The sequence below is a fragment of the Apteryx rowi genome, unplaced genomic scaffold, assembly GCF_003343035.1.
Source record: "Apteryx rowi isolate R43461 unplaced genomic scaffold, aptRow1 scaffold_577, whole genome shotgun sequence".
NCBI lineage: Eukaryota > Metazoa > Chordata > Aves > Apterygiformes > Apterygidae > Apteryx > Apteryx rowi.
This window is the reverse complement of record NW_020450846.1, coordinates 4,625-17,670: the sequence shown is the minus strand read 5'-3', so window position 1 is coordinate 17,670 and position 13,046 is coordinate 4,625. Positions and strand designations below refer to the sequence as shown.

Sequence of the window (13,046 nt, the reverse complement as noted above, 5' to 3'; positions counted from 1 at the left end):
RATGGCTTTCTGGTGCTGCTCAGCGCGGGAGGATTGCTCTCCCTTGGGCAGGATGGCGTCGATGTTCCCGGGAGGCGGGTGAGGAGCAGGAGAGCAGGGGGTAGCTAACCCCCAGGCTGCTTCCGGACCTGTGTTTTAGTCCACGTGCCGGATCCGACCCTTTGCCCCTGGATTTTTCTGCGGCAAAGCCAGTAGATGGGGATGTAACATTTGGAAACGGGAAAGGCCCAGGTCCCGGAGGGAAAAGGGGTTTTTGGCTTCGCGCTCCGCAGGTGGGAGCAAACGCGAAAGGGAGAAAGCGGAGAGTTGGTGCCGGTTTTGGCCCTCTCCGAGCGCAGTTTTGGGCTCGAAGGTTGGTATTTGCGTGGGCTCAGGTGGCTCAGCCCGCAGCGGGGCACGGGGCCTCGGGAAGCCCAAGCCCCTCGAAGCGCTAGCGGTGCCTCTCTGCCCTCCTGGAGGTAGGGATTAGGTCAGGAAATGAGGCACAAGCAGAGGTAAGAGGTTTCCTGAAATCCCAGCCAGGGCTGGAGTTACTAAATCAGGTTTCCTGAGCAAAAAAAAAAAACAACAAAACTCAGATTTTTGCCTTAGCTTAGCAGTTTTGAAAGTGCAGGGAGGCTAAAAACTCATTGCGGCCACAACGAACCCCCCAAATAAACCCCCGCTAGCGTCTGCGTCGCGTAATGTTGCTTAAATCCCTTGTCGCTGCTCGTGTGCTTTGCGGCTCCAGCGACGGGATCTGTCGGCGTCGCGTCTCGGTGCAACGCGGCTGCAGGCTTTGAAACCGCGAGCGTCGCCCGCRACGAGCTCCCGATCCTAAAAATAACCTGCCGGGGGGCGGAGAGCTGCTGGGGTCCCCGCGCGGCGCTTGGGGCCATCGCAAGTCTCCCTGGGGGACTTTCCTTCCCCTCTCTTAAATCCCCGGTGCTTTGCTTCCTGCAAAAATCACCCTTAGTTATTTATAAGCGAGTTTCTGACCCCTCTGTTTGCAGAGAGAGGTTTGAGTGGGCTCGTCCCAAGGGCGGAAAACCCAGTGTCCGGCTGGTCCCCGCGACGTTTGACCTGCGTCGAGGGACCCGTCTGTGCCTCGGTTTCCCTCCGTAAGTGTTTCGTTCGGCTGGTGTTGCCGGCCTGCGCCCAGGCGAACGACCGCAGGAGATTTATAAGGGTGCAAAGCACGCTTCATTATTAACATTATTCACATAATTAATTAATGCTTAATTATTACTCCTTAGGAAGAGGTTAATAYGGGGCAGAGCTGGGGACAAGGGCGGCACTGGAAGTTAGGGGACGCAGAAGCGCGATGGGAGAAGCTGATGGATGTATTTGGAGCCGCAGTTTTATCGGTCCTCCGGACCTGGTGCTGGCCAAAAACTGGGCTGGACATGGGAAAGGAGAGCCCCTAAAAAACCCCAAAAACCCTCCTTTTCGCTTTCTAGTTTCAAACCTTTGAAATTTCCTCTCGAACTGRCGATTAAAAGCGGCGCTGTGAAGGCGGCATGGTCGCTTTGGCCCCTCTCCCGTCGCGTTTTGCCGGGGTCGACCCAGACGGGAGYGGTGTTTTCCATCAGCCGAGAAACCTCCTTGTAACCCCAGGAGCTCAGCAAGATCCGAGCTTGGCARCTTGATAATTTGCTTTTCCCAGGGATCCTGGAAGAAGAGACGGCTGATCCCCGAGGGCTCCTTTTTCTGGCATCTTTTGCCCCAGAGCAAATTGCTCCGCATGAGCCTCCCCCAGGCTCAGGGAAGGGTTTTGGGAGACGGATGCTTTCCTTGGGCCTCCCCATCCCGCCTCCCGTGGACGCCCGGGCTCCCCTCCCTCCCCATCCGAACTGTGCCCCTAGGAAAACGCTCCCCACCCCGGGAGTGAATTTTGCTCGTCCCAAATTTTCCCAGGCAGCAGAGATGCCAAAGGCGCCCCAGGAGGGGGGGGATATCCTGCGTGCTGCCAGGCCGGGCCACGGGAAGCCGGCAGCTTTCCCGCGCTGCCGGAGCCGGCGCGCCAGGGGAAAGAGGGCCCCACGGCCGGCGGTTTCGCGCTCCAGCGCCGCTGCCACGGGTCCTTGCCTCCTGCTCGCAGCTCCGGCAGCCCCAGGCTGAAATCCCTTTTCTTTGTGGGATTTTTCCCGCGTTCCAGCCTGCCCGAGCCTGCCAGCCACGTACCCGAATCCGTGCGAATCCCGCCTCCCCCTGCGGCATCCCAACCGGCTCCGGGGGCCACCGGTAGCATCGCTGCTGGGTGTGTGCTGAGCACCCCKGGAGCGCGGGTCTCTTCGTCCTGCCCTCATCCCCCCCCACCATGGAAGGAGAACCCAAATTTCTTGGGATTATCTCACTTTCCCCAGCCTCCTGCCACGGGAACAGGGACCAACGGGCATTATATTACCCGCCAATTTAATTCTCCGGCAGCCCTGGGTGAAAATCGCCCCGAGTCGAGCCTGCGCGCTAGGTGCTGTACAAAGTCCGCAAGGTCCAACTCGTTCCTCGCTTTGGCAGCYGCCGAGTCTCGATGTAAACTCGGGCGGCGGAAAAACCCCGGCGTTACTCAGACCGTTGCTTATTGATTTTATTTATTTACTTATCTATTTGTTATCATTGATTTTCCTCCCTAGGCTGCAGCGTTTTCAGGGAGAGGAGGAGGAGGAAGGGGAAGGAYCAGGTGTAGCATTAGGACCCAGCGGAGCCCCCATGCTGGAGGTAGGAGCTTCTCGCTCATTTGGGAGCTTTTGGGAACAGACGGAGGAGCCCGCGGAGTCGGGAAAGGACGAGACCAGCACCTAGCACCCAAAGCGGGTAAGGACCCCCAGCCACCCGGGGAGAGACCCCCCTGGCGACGGGCCCTTAACCCGCCGCATCGCTCGGGATCGGGAGAGCTGGAAACTTCCCGGCTGCTCCGACGGGTCCGAAACTCCATCTTTTGGGACCGGAGGCTTGGGGTGCCGCGAGTCACCCGCGGCCCTTTCGGGCGGCCCGTCTCCCACCAGGCAAATCTCCCCCGGCACCCGAGTTTCTCGGGAAACTTAAAAACTGCTTCCACCGGGGRTTACGAGCGGAGGGAAAGCTGCAATCCCGAAAGCTGTTTCAGCCCCGTAGGCAAGCGAAAAGAGGTTTTATATCCGCTCGGGGCGACTGGAAAGGAAGAGCCGCTCGCACGGGACACCCCATCTTTTTAAACTTCCCAGCCTGACAGCTGCTATAACACATCCTCCGCCGCTAAAAATCGCTCTAAAAACACCCTAACGTCTGAACGAAGCGGTAATTTAATTTTTTTCTCCCCCCTCCTCCTGGACCCAGGCTGTGCAAAAGGGAGATTTTAACATTCCTGGCGGTTTTTTATTTTTCCCCCCCACCAGGAGGACAAAGGTGGCGGTGGGGGGGGGGGACCCCGCTGAGCATGCGGTGTTGAAGGAGGGGGAGAGGTTTGAAGCGAACCTCGGGGGGGAGTTTTACCTTTGGTCGGTGGCCAGAAAATTTGAATCCTTTCATATTCCCTTTGTTCTCGCACTCTCTGGCAACCGGAGAGCTTTTAAAAAAAAAAAAAAAAAGGGGAAGAAAAAAACCCGAGGAGGGAGCTGGGGGAGGGGGGAAGGATTTAGGAAGGTGGGGTTTAGCAGAATGAAAGAGCGAGACTGTGGTGTTCTTTCTTTGGGGTTGATTGTTCCCAGATGTGTATTGCAAAAACATCTGGTTTCTTGGAGCCTCCAGACCCCTGCGTGGAGCCGAGCGCTGCTCCAGGAGCGGGAGCATGACGAGGGCTGGTTTTTGGAGGGGGGGTGAGAAGGCAGCGGGCGCCGCGGGCTTCCCCGTAGCCCCCTCCGGCCGCTGTCCTGCTTGCGGGGGCCCTCGGGGCAAAAAATGGCCCTTTGGGCTCAACCCTTGGAATCATGGTTTGGGGGAAGATGCGGTGGTGCCCGTCCCTGTTCCCTGGGCAAAGCCCGTGAGCTGGTGGGCTCGGTCGCTTCATGATGTCCCCAGCATGGATTGGGGAGGGGAAGATGCCCCTTGGGCTCAGGCATGCAAAGGGGGTTGTTTTTCCGTGGGAAATTAGACCTCTAAATATGCCTTAGGGGCTCCCGTGGCCTCGGCAGGCTGCTGTGAGGCAAGCCGGGGGCCGGCAGCGTGGGTTAATCCCAGCCTGGCCACGTGCTCGGGAGAGCTGGAGCGAGGGCACCCACGGAGCGAAGCGTCTCGTGATGGCCCCGAGCCGTCYCGTCTCGATCCAGCTGGAAGCGGGCGCTCAGGCTCCATGAAACCCTCCCGGATGCCTGCCAAGCGGCTGTGAAGCCCGGAGCGGCACGCTGATCTCGCTCATCCCCARACAATCCCTTTTTATCCCAGGACACGTTTCGCCCCGATTAAACCTGCGTCTGGTGCTCACTTGGCCGTGGGAAGCAAGACGGTGCAGGGCTGTGGAGAGCCGGCACCCGGCTCCCTCCGCAACGCCGGCGTGGGTTGATGACCAGGCTCGCCGTTTGGGGCCACCAAACCCTGCCCGTGGGCCAGGCTTGGTTACCAGACTCTGGATCAGGTAGGGACAGGCTTTCTGACTCTCCGAGAACCAGGGAAAGCCCAAATTTCATCCTGCATGGGATGCTGAGTTTGCAGTATCTCTGGTATCTGTGGATGGAGGAGGATGTGTTCCCTAGGAGATGCTACGCTTTGGTGATGGTGCGGGACCTGGTCTCTAGGAGTTGCTACACTTTGATGGTGCGGGACATGCTCCCTAGGAGATGCTATGCTTTGGTGATGGTGCAGGMCATGGTCTCTAGGAGTTGCTACACTTTGGTGGTGCAGGATGTGGTCTCTAGATGCTCCCTTTTGATGGTGYWGGAYRTGGTCTCTAGGAGATGCTACGCTTTGGTGATGGTGCAGGATGTGATCCATAGGAGATGCTATACTTTGGTGGTGGTGCAGGACGTGGTCCCTAGGAGAGGCTACGCTTTGGTGGTGGTACAGGACATGCTCTCTAGGAGAGGCTACGCTTTGGTGGTGGTACAGGATGTGCTCCCTAGGAGAGGCTACACTTTGGTGGTGGTACAGGACATGCTACCTAGGAGAGGCTACGCTTTGGTGGTGGTGCAGGATGTGCTCCCTACGGGATGCTACACTTTGATGATGGAGGACATGGCCCCAAGAAGGTGCAACCCTCGGGTGATGGTGCAGTTCATCCCCTTGGCCCCRTCTTCCCCAAAGCGCTCCCGAAAACAGCAAGGAGCGGGCTCCAGGCCACGGCACCGTCCTCGGATGCTGCCGCAGCCTTTCCGTGGGCTCCGAGTCGGCGGGAGACGCCCACCGGCTCCTCGGCAATAAGCGCGTGGCACCGGGGCCGGGCAAAGGAAGGGGCCCGCGGGCGTCCGCGGCGGCACAGACGGGCCGGGTTGTCTCCCCGCCAGGCAGAGCAGACACTTAAAATGCGAAAGCGCCGCTTGGAAAGCGCCGGGGGCCCTCGGAGAGCAGCGAGCGCTGCCAAACCCCGGCGCCTCCGTGAACTCGAGCGCTCGTTCCGGAGGCTCCCAAGCCGGGCGCTTGCTCGCGAGCGGCAGGAGGGGCGTTTTTTTGGTTCTGGCGGACGCGAGCCCGCTAACCCCGGCGCTCCTTCCTCTTCCTCGCGCAGGCTGCTCCGCGCTCCTCCAGCTACCTCCCGGCCGCCGTGACCATGAGAGCGGTGCGGCTTTTCCTGCTGTGTCTGCCAGGTGAGTGGGGGCCGCCGGGGGCACGGCGCCATCCCCTGGGGCGCCCGCTTTCGCGCCCGCCCTTGCGGCTGGTTTTACCCAAGACGGGGCTGGCAAAGCCCCCGGTGAAAACGAGCGGGAGAGGCAACGTGCCCGGGAGCCCCGTGCCAGGAAAACTGCAGGCGGAAACGGCTCCGCGCGAAGGCGAGCGAACAGATGGAAAACATTACCCGGCGAGGCCGGAGCTCGGGGCTGGCGGCGGAGGGGGGGGAACGTGCCACCCGGAGGAGAGGAAAAACCCTCCCGCCTGCGACCCCGGCCCCAAACGCCCCTTTTTGCAGCGCCCTTCTCCTCCTGGACCGTGCCGGTGACGTCTCTCCCTGCTGCTTGTGTTTCCCCAGCAGCGCTCCTGGTCCAGGGACAGTACGGCAGGTTCGAAGGAATCACCTACCCCGAGCCGGTGCAGTATTCCCAGTACGACCAGCAATCAGGTCCGAGCACCTCCAGCCGTGGGAGGCTTCCCCACCTCCCTCCTCTTTGTTTTTGTGCTTTTTCTGCCTAGTTTCAACGCACCGCGGGCTGATGCGCTTTGATAGCGATGCTCTCTGCTCCATCSCTTCCCTCCTGCCTCATCCCGTCCYCTTAAATCTCCAGTCTCCCAACGCTCTCGCTCTTTCCCGCACGCTCCCCATTTCTCCTTCTCCCCCGATGGCCAAGCTTTGAGCCTTGTGGAAACACCTCTCCCTTCTCCACCCCTTGCACTGGTGGTTTTGGGATGGTTTTGTGGATTTAACCCCCCCCCCGGGGAGGCAGTGGCCGGGTTTCGTGGCTCTGGGGCTCGTGCCTTCTCCCCAGCATTGAGATTTTTAAGGCGACGATCGCGATGTCCTTCCCGGTTTCCGCTCGCATCCGGTGCTTGGGACTTGCCCGGCCCCGATTCGGCGTGTTTTGGACCCTGTCRCCTTGCAAACCCGAAAGCTCGAGGCGGCTGCAGCTCGGGGGGACGAGGCGGGTTGGGGCGGCGTGGGAAGAGCCCGTCCGTTCCCGTCTCCCGTGCGCTCTCCGAATAAGCCTGTTTTGTCTGTTTGGTTTCCCTAGAAATTCAAGATTACTACGACTATCAYGGTAAGTGCCTCCGCGGCGGGCAGCGCCGTCTCGAAAACGCTGGGAGAACCCGAGATTCCTCCGGGATTTCCCCAGGAAGGGATGCTCTCCCCGGCCGCCCTTTGCTTCAGCTCCAGCAGGGAAACCCCAGCGSAGCGGGTTGCTTGCTGCCATCTCCCTTTTCCCCTCTCATTCCTGGCTCTCGGGCACCGGCAGAAACRGCCAGAAAGCCAAAACCCACCCAAAAAAGTCCCCCGGGGCAGCGGCAACCTCCACGGCGCCCTCCGTCTTTGCCCCGTCCTTGATCCCCAGCTCCAAACCCGGGCGAGCGCGGGTGGGACGGGCGTCAGTGCCGCGGCTCTCGCTTGCAGATGTGACCCCCCGCACCCCCGAGGAGCAGTTTCGGTACCAGTCGCAGCAGCAATCCCAGCAGGAGATCGTGCCGGCGCCCACCCCAGGTGAGCGGCGGCCGCGGGGGGCACGGGGGGGAAAGGGGCAGGCAGCCGCAGCCGCGGTTTTGCAGCCGGTGGTTTTGCAGCCGCGGTTTTGCAGCTGCGGTTTTGCAGTGCTGGTTTTGCAGCCACAGTTTTGCAGCCATAGTTTCACAGGTGCAGTTTTGCAGCCGTGGTTTTGCAGCCATAGTTTTGCAGCTGATGATTTTGTGGCCATAGTTTTGCAGCCGTGGTTTTGCAGCCGGCAGTTTTGCAGCTGCGGTTTTGCAGTTGCGGTTTTGCAGCCATGGTTTTGCAGACGGTGGTTTTGCAGCCACAGTTTTGCAGTCGCCGGTTTTGCAGCCGCCGGTTTTGCAGCCACGTTTTTGCAGCCGGTGGTTTTGCAGCCGCAGTTTTGCAGCCATAGTTTCGCAGGTGCAGTTTTGCAGCTGCAGTTTTGCAACCATGGTTTTGCAGCCATAGTTTTGCAGCTGATGATTTTGTGGCCGTAGTTTTGCAGCTGCGGTTTTGCAGCCGGCAGTTTTGCAGCTGAGGTTTTGCAGCTGCCGGTTTTGCGGCCATGGTTTTGCAGCCGGCGGCTGCATCCCCTGTGCCGCATCCCTAACTTTGCTCTCCCTACAGCCGCTGTCCCTGAGACTGAGCCAACGGAGCCGGGACCTCTCGGTGAGTGCCCGTCTCGCTCCTCTCTCGGGGCCTGTGTGCAGGGAAAGCCGCCAGCCGAGCTTACAGGTTTTGGCTGCTTGCCGCTGCGCTGGTCCAAGGCAAACACAGCTCAGCCGCTCACGGCGCGGCATTTCCACGCTGGAAGGCGGCGGAGAAAGCTCAGTTTTCCGCCTGCTCCCCCTGCTCCCCACCCGCCTCGACAGGAAAAAAAGTGAAGAAAAAAAAAATAGGGGGGGGGAAAAAATCACATCATTTTCCCCATTTAACCGTTCCGCGAAACACCTGGGCCTCGGCTGCAGCCAGGGATGCTGGCGGCGCTCCGGGTCCGTCGCGCTGGGAGCCGACGCTGCCCGGCGCCCGCTCGGCCCCAGGGAGGTTTTTCCATCCTGCCTTTCGGCCCGGCGGYGGATGCAGCCGCTGCTGCGTTTTGCCTGCGGGTTAAAGCTGAATTAACGCTGCTGCTAACCACGGCTCCGGGAGACTCGGCTCCTCCAGCCCCTCCAGGGTGGGAAAGCCGCCGCGTTTTGCAGCCCTCGGACCCTCGCGCGGGCGCCCGCTCTCGTTGCAGACTGCCGGGAGGAGCAGTACCCCTGCACCAGGCTCTACTCGGTCCACAAGCCCTGCAAGCAGTGCCTGAACGAGATCTGCTTTTACAGGTGAGCGCGGCGGCTTGCCCCCCGTCCCCCTCCCGTGCCGGCGCTTCTTTTTTTTTGGGGAATAACTCRCTGCCTTTCCTCCCGCAGCCTGCGCCGGGTTTACGTGATCAACAAGGAGATCTGCGTCCGCACCGTGTGCGCCCACGAGGAGCTGCTGCGAGGTGAGTGGGTTTTTCCCGCGCTCCGCCGAGCCGAAAAGCAAAGCGAGCCCCCTTTTTTATCGGGATTGGGGGGGGGGGGTTGCTTTTAATCCTTACGGAGTTTCTCGGCTTTCCCCCATTCCACCGCAGCCGACCTCTGCCGCGACAAGTTCTCCAAGTGTGGGGTGATGGCCACCAGCGGCCTCTGCCAGACCGTGGTCGCCTCCTGCGCTCGAAGCTGCGGCGGCTGCTGAACCAACCCCTTCACCCCCCCCCCCAAAAAAACCCCAACCCATCCCCTCCGCCGGCCCGGCCGGGGCCGCGACGCCACCAGGAACCAGCCTTGCCCCGTGCCGCCCCGTCCCCTCCTCGCTGTGGGTCGACGGCGTCGCCTTCCTCCTCCTCCTCCTCCTCCTCCTCACCGTGGTGCTAAAGAAACAGTGCATGAAACAGCATAAAGGTCCATTTTGTGCACATACATATACTATAGGGGGGGTTTCTTATTTTTTAAGGGACGGTTGTTATTATATTTGTAAGGGCGCGGGGGCGAGACTGAGCCGGCGCAGACCTGGCCTGCCTCCCCCCCCAGCCCCCCTTTTATTTTTTTTTTCTATGTAGAGTATCCAAGAGAAAAGTGTAAGGGTTGTCGTGGCTCCTGGCTCTTTATTTTCCCGGGTGGATGCGGCATGCGGGGCGGATGCGGTGGCAGCGAGCGTCTGCGCCTTGGGCTTTCCGCGCTCATCCGGGCAAAACCTCCCCGGATCGATGCAGCGCCGGCCGGTGCCAGCTGCACGCGCGAGGTTGGGGGGGGCCTGAGCTTGGGTTAGGATTTGGGGGGGGCCCTTTCGGACTTTTGGGGACACTTTAGGACTTTTTGGAGGGTCTTTAAATGCTAGAAAAGCACTTAAGGTCTATCCTTCCCCCCGCTATTAAAAGCGGAGGGGGGCGTTTGCAGCGGGACCGCGCTCCTGGCCGGGAAAACCACTTTCTTAGGGGGTGTCGGGGCGGTGCAAGGTGCAACGTTGCTCTTTGCTCATGTTTTTGACAGAAATGTGATTTTGGGACACACACAACTTTATTAATCCCGCAGCGTTATTGCGGCTCGCCGGTTTGCGTCCACTACGGCGCTGCCCCGCTCCTCAGGCAATGCTGGAGCCGCTCTGGCCGCCTTTATTCCCAGCAAAGGGCAGAGTTTAAGTTGGTCGGTTTGGGACAATTCCTGGCTTCGCRGGCAGAAAACGCTTAGGAACGAGGCACTTTGGAGGCTCACGGTGCAGTTTTAGTAACGAGGCACTTGGTTAACGATGCTCCCAGCRCGGCTTTAGGATGGCCGAGGCACGCGTCCCGCGGGAAAAGCGCGGCGAGAGGGTCCCGGCGCCCCGTAGTGCCACGGGAGCCCGCAGCAACTCAGGCTCCGAAAGTAACAGCGTGGGGAAAAAAAAAATTAGCTCTCCCCATCCTGCCCGCTTAGGCGACAGGAGCGGTGCGAAGTATGGTGAGTTTTTGGTTAGAAAGAGGAGGGTGTTTTAAAAAATATATATCTATATATAAGGACAGGCTGCTCAAAGAGCATTGGGGGGCGAAGGGCTCCCGGCAGGTCGCTCCGGGAAACGTTAAAAAAAAGTAGCGTTTCCAAACCTCTTGTTAAAAAACTGCAGTAGAAAAAAAAAAAGAGACCTCAGTCAGGCCCCTACCTGTATCAAAAATACATTAGTGGTGTCTTTTCTTCCGTTAAATACTGCTTTTTTCTTCTTTAAAAAGCAGGAGGGAATGGCAACGGCGAGGCAAAACAAGTCTGGCGCCGCTTTTGCGGGATGGGAGCCGGTTCCCGTTTCGGCCTCCCCGTTTCCCCCCCCAGGCAAGTTTTTCAGTTCGAAACCACGCCGAGCAGCTCACCCGCGTGATGAGTTGCACCGGTCTCTGCCGTAGCTGAGATTTTTTTGGGGGGGGCGGGGGGGGTGCCATGTGACATACGGGGATGCCTTTAGTTGCTGGCGAGGCCGGAGGAGTGGTGGCGGCGCAGGGGGCCGCGCTGGAGCTCCTGCTGCTCCTTCAGCAGCGCGATCTGGGCAGGGAGGAGGGAGACGGTGAGCGCGGCGGGGACGGACGGACGGATGGACAGAGATACGCTGGGCTCGCCGCTCTCACCTGCTCCTCGAGGCCGCGGACGCGGTGGCGGTGGGCCCGCTCCCGCGCCTCCAGCGCCCGCTCGGCCTGCAGCTGGGCGCTCCGCAGGCGCTCCAGCTCCCGCTGCAGCTCCTGCCGCCCGGCCCCGGCGCTCGCCGGCTGCTCCAGCGCCGTTACCTGTGCCTGCCCGGGGACAAGGAGGGGACGCGGCGTTAGCGGGGAGCGTTGCAAGCCATGTGCAATTCAGGGGGGRAAAAAAAGTAAAATCCAGGCTGGGATGAGCCCGGCGGCTTCCTGSCGCGCTTCCCACAGCCGCTCACCTCCAGCAGCCGGATGTGCTGCTGGGCCTCGGCCAGCTCCTGCTCCGCCGTGCCCAGCGAGCGGTCGAGCCGGCCCTTCTCCGCCGAGAGCCGCAGCGAGTCCTCGTGCGTCTTCAGCTTCTCGCGCTCCACCTGCCCTCGGGATCCCCATGAGTGTGGGAACCCCAGTGGGATCCCCGTGAGTGTGGGAACCCCAGTGGGATCCCCCATGAGTGCAGCAAGCCCGTGAGCGCAGGATGCCACGTAGGAACCCCCTGAGCGCAGGAACCCCATGAGTGTGGGATCCYCGTGAGYGCGGGAACCCCGTGAGCRCGGGAACACCATGAGCATGGGATGCCCTGTGGGAACCCCATGAGCGTGGGAACCCCAGCAGGATCCCCGTGAATGCGGGAACCCTGTGAGCACGGGATGCCACATGGGATCCCTGTGAGCGCAGGAACACCATGAGTGCGGGATGCCACGTGGGAACCCTGTGAGCCCGGGAACCCCAGCAGGATTCCCATGAGCACAGGAACACCATGAGCACGGGATGCCACGTGGGAACCCCGTGAGCACGGGAACCCCAGCAGGAGCCCCATGAGCACAGGAACACCATGAGCGCGGGATTCCCTGTGGGAACCCTGTGAGCGTGGGAACCCCAGCAGGATCCCCGTGAGCATGGGAACCCCGTGAGCGTGGGAACCCCAGCAGGATCCCCGTAAGCATGGGAACACCATGAGCGCGGGATTCCCAGCAGGATCCCTGTGAGCGCGGGAACCCCGTGAGCGCAGGAACCCCAGCAGGATCCCCGTGAGCATGGAAACACCATGAGCGCAGTATTCCCTGTGGGAACCCCGTGAGCGTGGGAACCCCAGCAGGATCCCCGTGAGCACAGAAACACCATGCGTGTGGGATTCCCTGTGGGAACCCCGTGAGCGCAGGAACCCCAGCAGGATCCCCATGAGCACGGGAACACCATGAGCACAGTATTCCCTGTGGGAACCCCGTGAGCGTGGGAACTGCAGCAGAATCCCTGTGACCGCGGGAACCCCGTGAGCGCGGGAACACCATGAGCATGGGATGCCCCGCGGGAACCTCAGCGGGATCTCCGTGAGCGCGGGATGCCACGTGGGATCCCTGTGAGCGTGGGAACAGCACCGCCTCTTATTTGCAACCCCCCTCTGGCTGAACGCCTCGCTGCCGCGGTTAAAATACCCACGCGCCGTGCACAGCGGAGAGCCCCATGCACTATAGTTCACACAGTCGCATTCATTAAATGACACATATATTTAGCATACTGTAAAATTAATCGCTGCGCTTGTTAACACGTTATCTTTATGCCTTTTAGCTGCTCCCGGGAGGGGAGGACAGCAAAACCTGCACGCTGCGGCCACGGGGGCAAAAATTTAATGCCGGCTAAGAGGCGACAAGGGCGTCCCCGTGGCGCGGACGGCTCCGCGGGGCACGCGCGGCTCCTTGCAGCCCCGACGCGCGGGGCCGGGAAGGGGGGGCTCACCTTATCCAGGGTCTTCCTGAGGGCGGTCTTGTCCTTCTCGAGGCGCAGGGACGAGCGCTCGGCCTCGCGCTTCTCGCTCTCGAGCTGGGCCAGGGCGCGCTGGAGGCCGCCGAGGCGCTGCTGCAGTGCCTGCCGCTCGGCCCGCAGCGCCTGCAGCCCCTGCCGCGCCGCGCTCTCGCCCTCCTGCCGCTGCCGCAGCAGCTGGGGCCCGCCGGGAGCGCCGCGCCGGGGACGGAAGGGGGACGCCGGAGGATGCCGGATGGGAAAAATAAGGGACATCATAGGATGGGGGACGTTGGATGGGGAGGACAGGGTCGGTTGGACGATGAAGGACAGGGAAAGACAGGGGATGCTGGATGGGGAGGCTGTTGGACAAGAAAGGATGGGAGACAGGGAAGGACGAGGAACAGGGGAGAC

At 61.0% G+C, this 13,046-nt stretch overlaps 1 protein-coding gene across 1 annotated transcript; it reads left to right on the top strand.

Annotated features, from left to right (window-relative positions):
• Window positions 1-5,099: 5,099 nt before the first annotated feature.
• On the top strand, window positions 5,100-9,316 carry MFAP2 (microfibril associated protein 2). The gene is given in 10 exon segments (XM_026082409.1): window positions 5,100-5,151; window positions 5,615-5,649; window positions 5,651-5,693; window positions 6,077-6,163; window positions 6,771-6,797; window positions 7,148-7,234; window positions 7,850-7,891; window positions 8,460-8,547; window positions 8,635-8,708; window positions 8,838-9,316. Coding segments are annotated over 10 exon segments (639 nt in total). The 3' UTR covers window positions 8,942-9,316.
• The last annotated feature ends 3,730 nt before the right edge of the window (window positions 9,317-13,046 follow it).